We start from the raw sequence: 17,676 nt of genomic DNA on the forward strand, positions 1-17,676 counted from the left end.
CAGGTGGGCATGGGGGGGGGGGGAGTCTGCATTATATTATTATTGTCATTTATTTATTTATTTTTAAAATGTCCCACATCTTCTACACACATGGTGGGTAAACATACAAAAACCCAGCCTTTCTGGAATTTGATATTCAGAGAAATTAATAACGAAACAACAATGGGCAGTCGAACCAGAATTAGCTTTATTAAATGTATTTCAAGACAACAATCTGGATTTCCATAGTAAAGAATGAATAAGCCATTTATTACAAGTGGCAACATGCAACATACTGGAGAGACCTTTCTGGCACAATGATAGACAATCAGTACAAAACAGTTTGAGAAACAGCCCTCCTTCAGAGATTAACAAATATACTATGGTTGACAGGTGGACAGATGGCCTGTGGTTGAATTTCATGACATATCCTTCATTGGGGGGGTTTTAAGTAGAGGTAGGATAGCTACGGCCCTTGGGACCCCAGCCAACTCTAGTTTTATGAGTCTATGCCGGTATTCCAGAAAATAAACAATTTCCCCTCACCCTATCAGCATTTGTCTCAATCTGGTTGATCTAAATTGAAATTTAAATGTAAATTATAATCTTCACTTGGAACCCCCTCCCCCATTTATCAATAGACCAACACTTTATATATTTTTTCCATTGGTAACATAAGAGGAACAATGAGTATTACTCATACTTAATCGAAGCACAACCACGAGGGCTCCTGATTGGACTTTTATCTATGCGATGCTGAATGTTCCCTGATAATTCTGTTCTATCCTGTTTCCCATTTTTATTTCTTTAAACCAAGAACCTTTACATTGATCACTAACGCACCATATGTCGCAGATATCGCTGCAAATTTATTGTGTTGTTTTTTGTGTTATACAAATGACACGATAAGACTTGGTCTCTTTATTCGCATCATTTATTATCCCCAGGACTGTTGTTTACCAAACCCAATAAAAAGTCATTTAAAGAAAAGGAAAGGAAAGGAAAAAAGAGGAAACAATCACAGCCAGCTTAGTAACGTGACATTCGAAAAAGTGAAAGGAGGACAGGCTTATATTGCTGAGTGGAAGAATAAAACCTGGAGAAGGAAGGTGGTCAAGGTAGTGGGATTAAGTTGTGAGTGTTGATGTAACAGGGCTACTTTTGGTGGCTGTCAGGTCTGGATGGAATCAGACTGGAAACAGACATGGGAAGGCAGAGCCACACTTAAAGTATGTTCGCAGTGCGCATTTCAAGCACACAACTTCCCCCAAAGAATTATGGGAACTGTAGTCTTCCCGTCGCACAGCTACCGTCCCCAGCGAGCCTAGCAAACTACAGTTCCCAGAGTTCTTTGGGGGAAGTCATGTGCTTGAAATGTGTGTTTTAGACGTAGGGTGTGCATTGATCTGCCCAGAGACCCAACCGGGGGTGGGGGCTCTAGGAAGCAGGGCTGAGGTGGTGGGGGCTTGGCATGTCCATGGCAGGGGGAGGGGGAGGCGCAGGAGGGGCAGGAGGGATGTGGTGCGTATCATAGCGGCTGCCTTGGAAGGGGTCTTGGCGCGGGGGCTCCTCTTGGTTTTCCGGTGGGCCTGGGCGGCAAAGCTTGAAGCTGGAGAGAGAGAGAGAGAGAGCACAGAGCATGAATGTCGGAGGAAAGCTGGGAATGACTGCCTTCTTATACTGAGTCAGATCACTGCTCCATTTAGCTCAGTACTGTCTACACGGACTGGCAGTGGCTCCCAGGGAATTCAGGCAGGGAGCCTCTCCAAGGCCAAACTGGAGGCGCTGGGGCTCAAACCTGGGATCTTCTGCCTGCGAAACAGATGCTCTCCCATGGAGGTTTGACCTTAGCCTTGCAACTCAGTGGTGCTTACATCTGACAGCATGCGTTCGTTCATTTTTTAATATATTTTGAAATATCCCACTTAAGAAGGAGAAGAAGAGTTTGGATTTGATATCCCGCTTTATCACTACCCTAAGGAGTCTCAAAGCGGCTCACAATCTCCTTTCACTTCCTCCCCCACAACAAACACTCTGTGAGGTGAGTGGGGCTGAGAGACTTCAGAGAAGTGAGACTAGCCCAAGGTCACCCAGCAGCTGCATGTGGAGGAGCGGGGAAGTGAACCCAGTTCACCAGATTACGAGTCTACCGCTTTTAACCACTACACCACACTGGCTCTCTTAATACAAGCACAGATCTTCCAGCGGTTTACATGCAAAGCAATGCAAGTGCAACTCAGTACTGCTTGTAAGAAAACGCTGAGCTTTAGCAAAATGTGACACAGCTGCTGTTTGAACTGCTAGGCTGAATCAGGAATCCCATCAAAGGAAAGGGAAAACGTACCTAGCCTGTGGGTTGGATGGTTTTCCTCATCCTCCGACTCCCTCTGTGCTAACAAACCTGAAAGTCCCGTTATGAGAGGAGCAGGGAGGGCCTGTTGATCACTTTGGTGTTTTAGCAGAAGGCCTCACTGGGGTAAAACCCGGGACTTGCCCTCTACCACAATCCCCCTCCAGTACCCCACTAAGCTTGCAGGCTTCTCTCAAATCTAGGATGCCAGACAGCAAAGTCTTACCATTCATAGCTGACGGTGCTTAGGAAGCCAATGGTGACAACCCCACAAAGGGCAGAGAGAATAGTGGTGATGACGATCATGTCTCCACTGCGACGTCCAGGCCAGGTATCCACTGTCTCCCACGCTTCACCTGAAAGGGATAACAAAAGGAGGCAATTTTCTTATCGGTTCCTCAGTTGCCTGAAATTCTGGGGAGCAGCTGCCAGTCAGTGTAAACAATATTGAGATAGATGGTCTGACTCAGGTGCCTTTGTGAGGACTCTGCCAGTTACCCTGCCCGCTTGGTCAGCTTCTGGTGACAGGGCGCCATGTTGCCCTTTACCTCAGGTGGCAAATCACATTGAGCCAGCCCATATCTTCTCTGCGAGCCTCTTTCTTTTATAACATACCTCCTTTCAATGGAATTGGAGCGGACCACTTTGTTTCAGCTTTCGGTCCTTTGGAATCCATGATAAGGAATTTCACTCTGAGGAGGAGTTTAAAAAGAGACAGAGGTGGGTAAGTGGAAATATCAGGGATGTCTTACTAAACTTTATTGGAACAAATCACTGGTTGAATCTAGGTCCAGCGTGTGCATCTAGCCTTGGTTTCTCTCTGTCTCTCGTTTTCCCAGCCTTGAATTTGGCTTTTCACATTTCCATATCACCCTGCCTTAGGAAAATTCACTTGCATTTCCCCTAATAAACACAGGTTTGTATGCAGTCTTGCTTAATATACACATTCTTTGCAAGATGTATTCCCCCTACTATTTATATTTCCCCTAATATAAAGCATTGGTGTATGTTATTTTTGCTAATATACTCATTCTTCTGCATGTTTTACCCCAGTATATGCATTTGTGTACGCATAACTTAACCAGAGAAGTGTAAATTTCAGAGGATGGCTGGGATTTTTTTAGTTTGCATGTTCTTTTGGAAATAATTATGTGGGTTCACCTTTCAATGTAAACTGAACCCAATCTCATGGAACCACCTTCGCCATTGGGGCCTGGTGACGACCCCAAGATCTCCTGCAATGACTTTGCAAAGTTCTTTGCAGATAAAGTCGCTCAGATTCAGAAAGAGGTAGACTCCACCGTGGGAGCAGGGCTGGGGCGGGAGAGTGCTAGAGCCCTGTCCAGTCAAGTTGTGTGGGATCAATTCCAATCTGTTACCTCCGAGGTTGTGGACAGGCTGCTTGGATGAGTGAAACCAACCACCTGTCTCCTTGATCCTTGTCCATCCTGGCTTATAAAAGCGAGCCAGGAAGGGCTGGGCGATGGGCTCCAGGGGGTGGTGAATGCTTCGCTCAGTGAGGGAGCCTTCCCAGACCTGCTGAAAGAGGCAGTTATTAAACTGCTTCTTTAAAAAAAACATATTTGGACCCGGCCAATATGGCCAACTATCACCCAGTCTCAAATCTTCCATTCTTGGGAAGGTGATTGACCTGGTGGTTGCTGAACAACTCCAAGCACCCTGGAGGATGCGGACCATTTTGATCCCTTCCAGTCGGGATTCAGGCCTCACCATGGGACTGAAACAGCCTTGGTTGCACTGGTCGATGATCTCTGGCGGGCTAGGGAAAAAGGTGAAAGCTGTTTCCTAGTCCTGCTGGATCTCTCAGCGGCCTTTGATACCATTGACCATGACATCCTTCTGGATCGTCTAGAGGGGCTGGGAGCTGGGGGCACTGTTATACAGTGGTTCCGCTCCTTCCTCCTGGGCCGTGTCCAGAAAGTGGTGTTGGGGGGATGAGTGTTCAGACCCCTGGACTCTCACTTGTGGGGTGCCTCAGGGTTCTGTCTGTTTTTAACATCTACATGAAGCCGCTGGGAGAGATCATCAGGGGGTTTGGGCTGGATGTCCATCAGTATGTGGATGATACCCAGCTCTAGCTCTCCTTCAAATCAGAACCAGTGAGGGAAGTGAAGGTCCTGTGTGAGTGTCTGGAGGCGGTTGGAGGATGGATGGCAGCTAACAGATTGAGGCTGAATCCTGACAAGCAGAAACACTGTTATTGGGGGACAGGAGGCAGGCAGGTGTGGAGGACTCCCTGGTCCTGAATGGGGTAATTGTGCCCCTGAAGGACCAGGTGTGCAGCCTGGGAGTCATTTTGGACTCACAGCTGTTCATGGAGGCGCAATTCTGTGTCTAGGGCAGCTGTCTACCAGTAGGCAAGCTAAGACCCTCCCTGCCCGCAGACTGTTTCACCAGAGTGGTGCATGCTCTAGTTATCTCCTGTTTGGACTACTGCAACGTGCTCTATGTGGGGCTACCTTTGAAGGTTACCTGGAAACTGCAATTAATCCAGAATGCAGCAGCTAGACTGGTGACTGGGAGCAGCCGCCGAGACCATATAACACTGGTCCTGAAAGACCGGTGTTATAGGCTCCCAGTATGTTTCCAAGCACAATTCGAAGTGTTGGTGCTGACCTTTAAAGCCCTAAATGGCCTTGTCCCAGTATACCTGAAGGAGCGTCTCCACCCCCATTCTAATCAGGAAGCTCCAACTTGCTCAATAAATGTCAATCTAAACTTTCTCTGCAAGGGAGACTCTCACCTGATCGCAGGGCGGAGGCCTTTACTGTATCTTCCAGGCCTGTGTTTAAAATAGGAGACTGGCCCTGACTGCACCCATAATAAGCTCCTTCGCCTGAGGCCTCGTTCCAGTCCCTCAGAAATGTCAACTCACGTGGAGTGCAATGTGGAATTTCTGGCTGAACAGATCTGCCCTGCCATGGATGTTTGGGTAGAGAGATGGTTCTGAGCCATCAGAAACTCAAGGTGCCTCAGGCTTCAAACAAGCCAGGACTGACGACACAGTCGCTTCATTTCTAAGAGGGGTGTGTGGCGTTTTCAGACATCTCTGGAAGCCATGTTTTAATTTTATTATAGTTTAATTACTTTTTAATGATTGTCTTGGAGCTTTCTATATTTTATCGGTGTTGCTTTAATTTGCGTAAGCTGCCTTGAGCCCTGGTTTGAGGGAAAGACGGGATAATAATAATAATAATAATAATAATAATAATAATGTTAAGAGTTTGAGGTGTTAGGTTGTATGCCGAGACCCTTCCAATCCCTGGATCCAGCGAGTGTTAGAAATTAATCAGACTTCTAATTATTGGAAGAGCCAGGCTAGCCTTCTGGTGGAAGAGATAGCTTGGGTGATGAGCCATTAAAGGGAACAAAGGAAAGGGGCTCTGTGTGAGATGGCTAGTGGGTGAAGCCCCTCCCTCAACTCCAGGTAGTTAGAAAGACAGAGCGAGAGTTGCGAGCAGAGAGATGCAGTGATGTGAGCTAGAGGCAAAGCAGCAAGCTGGGAAGAAAGAGAGAAAGAAAGAGAAAGAAAGAGAGAGAGAGAGATGTTTGGTTTCTGTCTGAATCCAGGGCTGCGTCCATACGGGAAGCAAGGCCCCATTGGAGTATTAATGCTGTGAGCCCCTCCATCGTAGGCTCAGGTTGTATATATGTGTCAATAAACTATTATATCCTAAAGACACCACGGACTCCGCAGTGCCACATTTCCAAAAGGGAACATGATCCCTGGGGAAGCGCCTGGAACCCCTGGAATCTCGCATCGCTCAGAGATTGGGGTGGCAAGCAACAACAATAATAGTTGAATTGGCTAAGGGTCTCTGCCTGAGTTTCCCATGCAAATTCAACTCCTCTGCTCTGCATCAAGTCAGCTGATGAATTGTTACCTGAAAGAAGCAGGAGAAGGCAGCGGCCCATTGCAGCTGGTCTGGGTGTCGTCGTTCTTGCAAGACGATTCGCCTCCTACCCGGAGGACGGTATTGGGATTACTGGCTTTGCAGTACTGGGCGGGGGTGGACTTCATGGTCATGTAGCCGTGAGAGGTGAACAGAGCTTCGTATGGCGGGATCTCTTGAGGTGTTTTGGGGTTCTTGAATCTGGCTGTGGCTGTTGGGTGGAGGAGGCATAGCGGGGGCAGGAATGAAACATTTTGCTGGTGAAGGAATATTTCCGTAAGGACCAAGACAGCCCCCTCTGCTTGTAGAATACTTCCAGCCTCATATAACCAACATGCTTAACCTAATTAATGCACTAAGGGGTTAATATCATAGAGTAAGCTGTCCTGCCAGGCTTAGCGAGGTCACACCCCATCACCTTGGGAGAAAGGACTACCAAACTCTTCTTAAACCTTTCCCCCATGTGAACCAACCAGTAAGGATGTTTGGGCTGGTTGCTCCAAACCCAGACTGCATGTTTTTAGCAAGCCATCTTTGTGTTTCTATCAGGACCAGATTTAGGTTTGATGAGGCTGTAAGCTACTGAAGGTAAGGTAAAGGTAAAGGGACCCCTGACCATTAGGTCCAGTCGTGCCCGACTCTGGGGTTGCGGCACTCATCTCGCTTCATTGGCCGAGGGAGCTGGTGTACAGCTTCCGGGTCATGTGGCCAGCATGACTAAGCCACTTCTGGCAAATCAGAGCAGCGCACGGAAACGCTGTTTATCTTCCTGCTGGAGCGGTACCTATTTATCTACTTGCACTTTGACGTGCTTTCGAACTGCTAGGTTGGCAGGAGTAGGGACTGAGCAACGGGAGCTCACCCCATCGCGGGGATTCAAACCGCTGACCTTCGGATCGGCAAGTCCTAGGCTCTGTGATTTAACCCACAGTGCCACCCGTGTCCCTCTGCTGAAGGTAATGGGGCCCTTTATATGTCCAGCTGTCCTTTGTCAACAACAAATTGCAGCTGCTTTCTGTATGGTATATGGTAATTTATAGACCTAATAGGTATCTAAAGCAATTTGCACATAACAAAATATGTATTTTATCAAAGTAATTGTTGAACTGAAATACAATTAAGAAGAAGTATATTAATATTAAAATTGGGGGGGGGGGCACTCCCTAAGCTATAGCTTGTTTAGCTTAGACATAAAATTTAGAAACATTTACCATTTTGTAACCTAAATTAAGCTGTCTGTCTTTTCTTGCTGCTTCAAGTTGATTTATTTATTGCTGAAAGCTTGCAGCCCTGCTTTTAAGGTGGTTACATTAACTGCCAACATGCCATTTCTACTTATCTACAACCCTGGCTTGCTAAAATATCTGAGTGCTGCAGCAACTCAGACTGGGAGAGATGTCAAAAATTAAAACTGGGAGATAGAAAAGTAAAAGTTGCAGGTAGTTTTGAGTTGACAAGGGTTTAAATTGAGACCCCACCCCCCTCTAACCCCATTGTCCAGATTTTGGTGGGCTCTACAAAAAGCTCACCGCAGACTCACCGTTTGCGTACGTGACCACCAGCCAGATACTGTCCGAGGCATTGGCAAATCGGTCAAAAATGCAGTGGGGTAGCGTCAGGGCGAAGGTGCTTTGAGTGGTTTTCCCTTCCAATGGCTTGTTGGAGACAGAAGGGGTGTAGGAGATCGTCTCTGAAAATATACAGGGAGATTCAGTGGGTTCCTACTCCCAGATGCAGAAAACTGTGAGGTACACAAACAGACGCCATCAGAAGGGCATCAGGAGACGCCTGCAGCTGCATCGGGTCAAAGGGGGCCAGGCATCCAGTTCTCACAGCAGCCAGCCAGACACTCCAAAGGGAAGTGAGGCAGTGTGATCTAGTGGTTAGAGCACTGAGACTTAGGGCCTGGGGAGACCAGGGTTCGAACCCCCACTTGGCCATGACGAAGCTCACTGCGTGGCCTTGGGCCAGTTACTGTCTCTCAACCTAACCTACCTTCCAGGGTTGATGTGAGGATAAAACAGAGAGAGAGAGAGAACCATGCATTTATTGATTGATTACAGTGGTACCTCGGGTTAAGAACTTAATTCGTTCCAGAGGTCCGTTCTTAACCTGAAACTGTTCTTAACCTGAAGCACCACTTTAGCTAATGGGGCCTCCAGCTGCCGCTGCACCGCCGCAGCACGATTTCTGTTCTCATCCTGAAGCAAAGTTCTTAACCTGAGGTACTATTTCTGGGTTAGCGGAGTCTGTAACCTGAAGTGTTTGTAACCTGAAGCGTCTGTAACCCGAGGTACCACTGTACATTTATACAGCACCTCCTCCTTCAAGGAGCTCAAGGTGGTGTACATGATTCCCCCATTTTATCCTCAGAGAAACCATGTGAAGTAGATTAGGCTGAGGAATGTTGACTGGCAGGGCTTTTTTCCCTCCCTTAAAAAAATGTTTAGGGTTACTCTCATTTTGACTCAAAGAAAACCACCATTTTATGGTTCAGATCGGGGAAAATAAATACAGTAAATGGACAGTAAAAGTACAAAAACATTTTGTGAATCTGTGTATCCCCAGAAAAAAAATCACTAGTGACTGGCCCAAGTTCACCCAGTGACCTTCCTCATTGCTGAGTGGGGATTCGAACCCTGGTCTCCCAGGGGCTGATCCAACACTCCTACTGTTACACCACGCGGGCTTTCCTTGCTGCCTTGAGCTCCTTGCAGGGAAGGTGGGAGGCAGATGGAATAAATAAATAAATAAGTAAATAATCCCCCAATCAGGACCAGGGGCATACTGCCTTGACCGTGGAGAGAAGACATTGTCATCACAACTAGTAGCCATTGTTATCTTTATCCTCCACGACTGTGTCTAAGCCCACCTTTAAAGTTTAAACAAACTACTAACTTCCCCCAAATAATTATGGGATCTATTGCTTCTTAAAGGTGATGATAGTTGTTAGGAGACCCCCCCCCATTCCCCTCCCACAGCTACAATTCCCAGAGTTCCCTGCAAAGCAGGATTGTTAAAACACTCTAGGAATCGTGGTTCTTTGAAGGAATTAAGGGTCTCCTGACATATCTCAGCACCCTCAACAAACCACGGATCCCATAGTGGCATTATAGTGCTTTGAACATATGGTGGGAATGGGGCCTCTATCCAATAATCCCATGTATAAATTTACACAAGACAAGCTCCTCTTTTTTCTGGACAGATCAACCAGGCACCTCCCCCCAACTCCTTCTGTGCCCCCCAAACGGCCATGTAATCTAGTGTTTCTCCAGGTGAGGGCAGCAAGTCTGCTGCCAGGCTCAACAGCTCTGAATACCTCTGAGATGAAAGACACCCTGGCATAGGTGCCGACTGTACCCCTCAGAATGGGAGCCCCCCATGGTACGATCCTTCCTCTCTCCAGTGATCTTAGAAGATGGATTTTCAAGAAAACCTGGACCACATTCACACTATACAATACTACTTTAAACAGACATGGCTTCCCCCAAAGAATCCTGGGAGCTGTAGTTTGTTAAGGGCACTGAGAGTTGTTAGGAGGCGAATATAATGGTACCTCAGGTTACATACACTTCAGGTTGCAGACTCCGCTAACCCAGAAATATCACCTTGGGTTAAGAACTTTGCTTCAGGATGAGAACAGAAATCATGCGGTAGCAGCAGGAGGCCCCATTAGCTAAAGTGGTGCTTCAGGTTAAGAACAGTTTCAGGTTAAGAACGGACCTCCAGAACAAATGAAGTACTTAACCCGAGGTACCACTGTATATGGAAAATGATGTATAGATGGTATTTGACGCCAACTAAATTCACAAAAAAATGTATAGAACATCTGATAATTTATGTTGGAAATGCAAAGAAAAAGAAGGTAACTTTCACCATATGTGGTGGACTTGCCCTAAGGTTTTGAAAGCATACTGGGACATGATCTATAATGAACTTAAGAAAGTGTTTAAGAACATATTCCATATTTCTCGTTAGGTATTTTAGGAGAAGAGATCCCTAAGAAAGACCATACTATATTCTTATACGCAACAACAGTGGCAAGGATTCTTTTAGCCCAGAAGTGGAAACAGCAAGAAACTCCGACAGTCGAAGAATGGCAGAACAAGATGATCGAATATACAGAGATGGCAAGACTGTATGTGAAAATCCGAGACCAGAGAGATGAAGAGTTTGAAAAAGACTGGAGTAAATTTATTATTTATTTGAAAGAACATTGTAAATGTTTAACAACACTAACAGGACTGGCTTAAAGGTTTGTCAGTTAAAATTAGAAACTTATTTACAATGATAAGGAGTCTTAAAGTAAAAGGAAAGGTAGATGTGGGGAATGAGAAATGCAGATGAAATTATAATTGGAAGTTAGAAAGTCACTTGGGTGGGATGGGGCGAAGTCGTTGACTCGAGAATATAGGTAATGTAAAGATATGTAAAATCACATGGTGTTTTTTGAAAACGAAAATACCAATAAAAATTTTAATTAAAAAAAGGAGTTGTTAGGAGGTCCCTATTCCCCCCACCCCAGTCAAAGAGCTAAAATTCCAGGAGTTCCCTCTTGCCTGTTAAGCCACTCTGCGAATTGTAGCTCTGCCAGGGGAAAGAGGTGGAGTGTTTGTTAAACAGCCAGTGTGGTTTATTGGGTAGAGTCTCTGACTAAGATCTGGGAGACAAGGGTTCAAATCTGCCCCCTTCCCCCAAACGGCCATGAAGCTCACTGGGCGACCTGGGGGTATGGGGCAGTCACTGCCTCTCAGCCCAATCTACCTCACAGGGTTGTTGTGGGTGGGGATTAACTGGGGAGAGGGAGACCCACGTACGCCATCTTGAGCTCCTCAGAGAGGCAAGGTGGGATAGAGACAAAGTAAATAGATAATAAACTCTCAGCATTCTTCACAAACTACAGCTCACAGAATTCTCTGCAGGAAAGCCGTTACTATATAAAATGATATGACAGTAGTTTAAATGTATGGTCTGGTTCCATTCCCAAGTCCTCCTGGTTAACTGGGCAAAGGGTAGGTGGTTTGCTGCCCTCCCCAGTAGAGATGGGCAAATCTATCAAGTTCTACTTCTCATTTTTCTCTTCTTCAAGTCTCCACATTTCCACATCAGATTTAAAAAGAAAACAACTTGCCATGAAAATTTGGTAGCATTGAAGTTTGAATTTCTCCAAATCTACATGTTTTTATGCAATTTGACCTTTCTTTTTCTTTTTACAAAGTAATATGGGATAGAATGCATGTTTTAAGTATCTTTCCTTCACGGATCTATGCAGATTTTATGCATATTTTACCACAGTACTTGCATTTTCGTACCATTTATTCAGTTGGAGAATGACACTACAAAATTTGGAGAAGCGTGAATTCTGAAGGATGGATGCGTTTTGGTTCAAGCATTGTTTCAGGAAGAGCAAATTTATCTTTAAAGAGGAACTGAATCAAATTTATTCCTTCCATTCCGCCTACCCTGGTCATCATCACTCAGGGTGCATCAAACTTCCAACATTCAACTTTGTTCGAGGTCCACAAATTCTAGGGAGAAAAACTTTCTTCTGCCTAATTTTATAAACTTCTATCATGCTGCCTCTTACTCAGCTTTTCCTCTAAACTAAAAAAAATCCCAAGCACTGCTCCACACACATATGCCACATTTTAAAGCAGAGTCTTTCCCCCAAAGAATCATGGGAACTGTAGTTTCCCCCTCACAGAGCTACAACCCCCAGCACTTTGCAAATATACAGTTCCATACCCTCCAACATTTCTCCGATTAAAATAGGGATGCCTCATTCCATAATAAAAATTAAAATAACATTTTTATTATTATTTATAGCCCACCCATCTGAATGGGTTGCCCTGGCCACTCTGGGCAGCTACCAACACATATAAAAATGCAACAAAACATTAAACATTAATAAATTTAAAAAATCTTCCCTATACAGGGCTGCCTTCAGATGTCTTCTAAAGCATGTATATAGTTACTTATCTCCTTGGCTCAGGGGTCGCATAACTCCATACCCTCCAACATTTCTCTGATGAAAATAGGGACATTCTAAGGAAAATCGGAACATTCTGGAATCAAATCATAAAATGGGACGGCTTCTGTAAATCCAGGACTGTCCCTGGAAAATAGGGACACTTGGAGGGTCTGCCGTTCCCAGGATTCTTTGAAGGAACTACCCCAAAATCCTGGGGGTGGGTCAGAATATATATAAAATTATCTTTAAAATTCACAGTGTTACCAAACAATAGTCACCTATGCCAGTGACGGTCCCTCCAGCTGCCAGCAGCAGAAGCAGAAGGAAGGAGGCCATCTTCACACAGCCCGGATCTTCTCCAGATGTTTCTCCTCACTAAAACAGGAGATGGTCAGGGCCACAGAAACCACTTCTCTTGCTGTCCTGGGTGCAAGTGAAGAGAGGACCACTGAGGTGAAAGATCTTCCTCCTCCTCCTCCTCCTCCTCAACAGGCTGGCTCTTTTTCTTTTTCTTTTTTTTTGCTTTGCCTTCAGGGGCTGCCCTAGGCCCTTCCCCACTTTCCACATTCCTCCCAGCCTGTGTAAGGAGGATCTTGAGCCTGATAGTGAGCAGGTTTGTCTTCTTTTTATTCTGCCCCACCAAAAAAACACACACACAACAGCCACCAAGAGGAACATGGGAAGAGCTTGCCGGATGAGACCAGCAGCCCCTCTGGTCCAGGTGTGATGGATCAAGATGCTTCATAACCAAATCTGCCCTTTTGTCAAGAACAGGAGTTTTCTTGGACTGAGTTTCTCAACCTATTGTCGTTCCTGAATTTTATTTTATACCTTCCATCAAAAAATTAATACGCAGGGAGGTCCCCTGTACACTCCCATCCAGGTATTAGCCAGTCCTGGCTGCCCTTTGCTTGGCAAGACGGTTTTTTATTTATTAATAGTGCCCAGTGTTATTTTTTTCCAGAAAGAGAGAACTCACCATGAAGGCTTCCCTTTTTCTCTTTCAGAACCTCCAAGCGTCCCTGTTTCCCATGGACAGTCCTGGTTTTATAAAAGCCACCCCACTTTCTGATTTGATCCCAGAATGTCCCACTTTTCCTTAGGACTATTGGAGAAATGTTGGAGGGTATGGAATAGGACCAGTGCCAGATTTACGTATAAGCTAAACAAGCTATAGCTTAGGGCCCCACTCTCTTGGAGGGACCCAAAAAATTAAAGGAAAGCAACAACTGGATGAACATTTCTAAAATATAAGATAAAAAACAAATAAAATAAAACCTACATACAACAACAGTGTTTTCTGTTGCGTAGGCTCCTATTTGTTATATGCAAATAGCTTTAGATACCTATTAGGTCCATAAAATACCATATAGCATATATTCAACACAAAAAACAGCGGCAATTTGTTATTGACAAAGGACAGCTGGACATATAAAGGGCCCCATTACCTTCAGTAGCTGAGGGCCTCATAAAATTCTGTTATTTGTACTGCCCAACAATTCATTAGACTACAGGTCCATACACTCCAACATTTTTCTGATTAAAATAGGGATGCCCTATCCCATAATTGTAGGAGTACCGGTAGTAGTAGTAGTGGTAGTAATTACTATTATTTTATTATTTGTACCCCACCCATCTGACTGGATTGCCCCAGTCACTCTGGGTGACTTCCAACACATAAAAAAACATAATAAAACGTTAAAAATAAACTTCCCTATAAATGGTCCATGAATGCTTTTAAGTTAAGAAATAAGCAATATTTGAGGGCGAATGTTTGTAGGTCCATCAACCAGGCCAGCGGAACACAGGAAAAGAACAGCGTGGCAGGTGGGAGACAGGAAAGGCAGAAACACTTGAAAAATGCCGCCAGACCTGTATGGATTGGGGAGTGGGTACACATATGTGCAAAAGTCCCAGCCATGCTACCTGTCACACAGGTTACGGACAAGGCTAGGGGGTAATGCTGCCAAACCAGTTCCACAAGGCTGGGTTGTACTGGGCAGTCCATTAATGTGGGCAGGCAGGTCAGAGCTGCCCCAAAGAGACTTGAGATTAAATGATGAGTAAACTCCCAAGAGCGCAGGGCACTCATTTGAAGAGGAGGGTGCCTGATGTCTCTCTGGATGATCCACTGCTTTGGGATTTCCTCCTTGCAGCCAAGCTTCTGCGGGGAGGGGGCAGAACGATAATGTCTCTGTGCCTTGGAAGCAAAGACGCCCTGGGACTGCTTCTACTCAGAGGAGGTAGCTCGCTCTGTCTCTGCACGCAAGCGTTCTGTCCTCCTTCGAATGAACTCTTTTTGGGTTGGGTGAACCACCAAAAAATAAGACAAAATCCAGATATTCCCAAGGCTCACAGTCTACAACACTATAGGATGCTTGTTCTCGAACCTTTTCCTCTCTTTAAATTGGAGTTTTCACCCCTTGCCAGAGTGAGAAGGATGACTCACCAAGTAGCTGTGTTCGAATACAGTGGTACCTCGGGTTAAGAACTTAATTCGTTCTGGAGGTCCGTTCTTAACCTGAAACTGTTCTTAACCTGAGGTACCACTTTAGCTAATGGGGCCTCCTGCTGCTGCTGTGCGGCTGCTGCACCATTTCTGTTCTGATCCTGAAGTGGCGCTGTGGGTTAAACCACAGAGCCTAGGACTTGCCGATCAGAAGGTTGGCAGTTCGAATCCCCGCGACGGAGTGAGTTCCCGTTGCTTGGTCTCTGCTCCTGCCAACCTAGCAGTTTGAAAGCACATCAAAGTGCAAGTAGATAAATAGGTACCGCTCCAGCGGGAAGGTAAACGGCGTTTCCATGCGCTGCTCTGGTTCGCCAGAAGCGGCTTAGTCATGCTGGCCTCATGACCTGGAAGCTGTACGCCGGCTCCCTCAGCCAATAAAGCGAGATGAGCGCCGCAACTCCAGAGTCGGCCACGACTGGACCTAATGGTCAGGGGTCCCTTTACCTTTACTATTTCTGGGTTAGCAAAGTCTGTAACCTGAAGCGTCTGTAACCCGAGATACCACTGTACAGCAATGGTTACTATGTGTGGAATTCTGCAGCTGGAGGGCTGCATTTTTATTTTATTTCATTACTGTTAAGTGCAAGGGACTAGTCCTCATGACTCCTAAGGTAGGGTTTGAAAAGGAGGTGGGGCAGGGGAGTAGTTTAAACAAGACACTTGCATCCAGTTTTTCTCCACGCAGAATTTCCAACACTCACAGTAAAATGTTAGGAAGAAATCACCAGTTTCCAAGTTCTGTGCAAAAGTATTTATTGTTTAGAGGTTATTATGCTCTCCGTTCCCAGCAGCTGAGCATTTATGGTCTAGATTCAAAACTTTGTCAGGCTCATGAACCAAATAAGCCACGCATAGCTCAGCTTTAGGACATTCATACAGATCAGCAAAGACAGCACAGGGGTAAGTCGGCTTTGCTTGAAGGCTGGGCCCGCTTTGATGTCAAAACCAACTTCCTAGTCCACAGGAGGCCAGAGAAATTCAAAAAGGTGTCTGAATTCTCAGAAGCTGGAGAAACTGGGAAGGTCTGTCAGTAGCTGGGAAAGAGAGAAAAGCCTGGATTGTTGAGCCCTGTCCATGGGGATATGAATCTCACATTGGACAGAGATTTGATCTTCCATCTCCAATGTGGATCATATGTCTCCCTCTTATGGTCAACCTTGGCATAATCTTTATTCATTTGCTACGCTGCAATAAAAAATGGCAGCGGGCAATGAGTGTGAGCTTTGTCCCAATGGAAACTTCCACTCCTCCATTCCTTTGTCACAGTGCTTAAAGTGGGAAAATCACTCCCAAACTACAACACCCTTACCTTCCAAAATCTTAGGGATCAAAGTTATCTTTAGGCCTGATGGTGCTCCAGCAGTTACAAAATTTGATTGGAAAAGGGAATAAAGGGTTACACGTCATGTCTGAACAGGCTGCCAAGGCCCTGAAACTGCTTTTTGTTGACAAATCAGCACAGCCCCAAAATAGTGATTCAGATGGGGAGTTACCAAGAAACTTTGGTGACTCTGTGAGGATTCCAGCTCCATAGCATTAAAACCAAGCAACCACATAATGGTTATACAATTCTCAGCATCCTGAGAATCTCAAATTTCAGGGGCTGAAGTTCTTTTGGTAAGCAAGTCCTTATGGCTGTGAAAATATACTTCAAAGTATGTAGGCAAAGACAGGCCATATTATCTCAGAAGGCTGAAAGGGTAGCTGAGTAAGACTTGACTTTTCCGTATGACTAGCATAGTAATAAAAATTATGCAGAATTATGGAGAATAACATTATGCAAACCTATTTGATTTGCATAACGCATGCAAGGTGTTAATTCCTGCTTTTGCTGATGCAGGGGGTCTATTTTAGTTCAGCTCCAAAGGACACAGAGCTGCCAGCAGCTTCTCTGTAGGCTGATGGCACATTTCAAGCAGAGTATTGGGATTCTAGTGGTCACGAGTGGCTCCTGTGGGAGAGAGTTCCACAATCCAACTATCTGCTGTGTGAAGGAGGACTTCCCTTGGCTGGGAGAGGAAGAAGAGCATCCCTCTATCCTTTTACTCCACGCGCCATGCATCGTTTAAACATCTTCCATCAAGTCCCCTCTCCTTTACTTGCCTTCCCACCCTGAATTCAGAAGCCCAAAGGCTGTAGCCTTTTCTCATAGGAAACTCATTTCAGGCGTTTGGGGCTGTTCTGGATGTCCTGCTCTGCACACTTTGGTGCACAGACTCATAGAGCTGAAAGGGACCTCAGAGGTCATCCAGCCTAACCTGCTTCCTGCCATGTGGGAGGCAATGGTGGCCTCCCTGAAAGGTCACCGTCTGGTGGAGGAGAGCCCACCGCTTCCCAAAGAGCAACACCACCCTGGATCCCAGGCACGGAAAGAGACCTCCTAAATGAATGCTGCCCTGCTTCTACATCTCCCTGCACAGAGAAGATGAGCAGATCATGGAGAAGTCTCAACTACAGCTCTTCGCCCTGCTCTGCAAACTTCTGCACACAGGAAGTGACCTTGGAGGGCATATAACACGAGAACATGCCGAATCAGGCCGACAGCCCATCTGGTCCAGCGTTCTGTTCTCGTAACGGCCAACTAGATAGCAAGCAGGATTCGCACACAAGAGCACTCTTCCCTCTTATGGCTTCCAGCAACAGGTATTGGGAAATGCTGCTGCTTCAAACTGTGGAAGCAGAGCATAGTCAACAATTGCCCTCTCCTCAGATATTTTGTCTTTTAAGGCCATCCAAAGCAGGCGGACATCACTGCCTCCTCTGGGAGGGAGCTCCGGGGTTTAACTCAGTGCTGCGTGAAGACAGACTTCCTTGCTCAAATGCAAGATCTGCAATGCAGGAGGAAGATGCAGCGCCCCCTGCAGGTTGCCACCCAGAGCAGGCAAGCCCACATTGCATGAAAGGCACCTCCAAGCCCCGCCTCCCCATCGGCAACCGCATATTGCGGAAGAAG

The 17,676-nt window shown here is 45.9% G+C and overlaps 1 protein-coding gene across 1 annotated transcript; it reads right to left on the bottom strand.

Moving 5' to 3' along the window:
- Positions 1 to 165: 165 nt before the first annotated feature.
- Positions 166 to 17,555, bottom strand: LOC308464078 (uroplakin-3b-like). Its single transcript, XM_080983213.1, has 6 exons — positions 12,493 to 17,555; positions 7,784 to 7,933; positions 6,235 to 6,454; positions 2,945 to 3,021; positions 2,556 to 2,685; positions 166 to 1,588 (listed from the first exon to the last, which is right to left on the bottom strand). The coding sequence occupies exons 1-6, from the start codon at positions 12,548 to 12,550 to the stop codon at positions 1,417 to 1,419; spliced, it is 807 nt and encodes a 268-aa protein (XP_080839339.1). The 5' UTR covers positions 12,551 to 17,555; the 3' UTR covers positions 166 to 1,416.
- Positions 17,556 to 17,676: the final 121 nt, after the last annotated feature.

Source organism: Podarcis pityusensis (assembly GCF_964106645.2).
Source record: "Podarcis pityusensis genome assembly, chromosome: 15".
In the NCBI taxonomy this organism is placed as follows: domain Eukaryota; kingdom Metazoa; phylum Chordata; class Lepidosauria; order Squamata; family Lacertidae; genus Podarcis; species Podarcis pityusensis.